Consider the following 267-nt stretch of genomic DNA (forward strand, 5'->3'; position numbering starts at 1 on the left):
CTCTTCGTCTCCCGTCCCGCCCCGCCACACCTACTCCGCGGCGGTACCTGAAGAAGGAGGAGACGCTCCGCGACAGCCAACTCCTCAGAGCCGCCATCCCACGGCCCGCGGACGCCAGACGCACACGCCGGAAGTGACGAAGCTTCGTGAGCGGGGGGGCGGGGCGCGGCCTCCACTCCAGAGGGCCTGGCCCCATGACCACGCCCCAGCCCGAGGGAGCCGTCGTGATTGGGTAGGCGGAGAAGGGGCGGGGTTTAGGGAAGAGGC

At 70.8% G+C, this 267-nt stretch overlaps 1 protein-coding gene across 3 annotated transcripts in view; it reads right to left on the reverse strand.

Annotated features, from left to right (window-relative positions):
• Nucleotides 1-157, reverse strand: part of DIABLO (diablo, IAP-binding mitochondrial protein) — an 11814-nt gene extending 11657 nt beyond the window's left edge. The window contains exon 1 of one of the 3 annotated variants that reach the window (XM_005875446.2): nt 48-157. In XM_005875446.2, the coding sequence (XP_005875508.2) occupies nt 48-97 (50 nt within the window). In that variant the 5' untranslated portion in view covers nt 98-157. The remainder of the gene's footprint in view (nt 1-47) is intronic. The other 2 variants (XM_014547063.1, XM_014547062.1) reach the window with 2 other exon arrangements.
• Nucleotides 158-267: the final 110 nt, after the last annotated feature.

The sequence above is a fragment of the Myotis brandtii genome, unplaced genomic scaffold (genome assembly GCF_000412655.1).
Source record: "Myotis brandtii unplaced genomic scaffold, ASM41265v1 scaffold463, whole genome shotgun sequence".
Classification (NCBI taxonomy): Eukaryota; Metazoa; Chordata; class Mammalia; order Chiroptera; family Vespertilionidae; genus Myotis; species Myotis brandtii.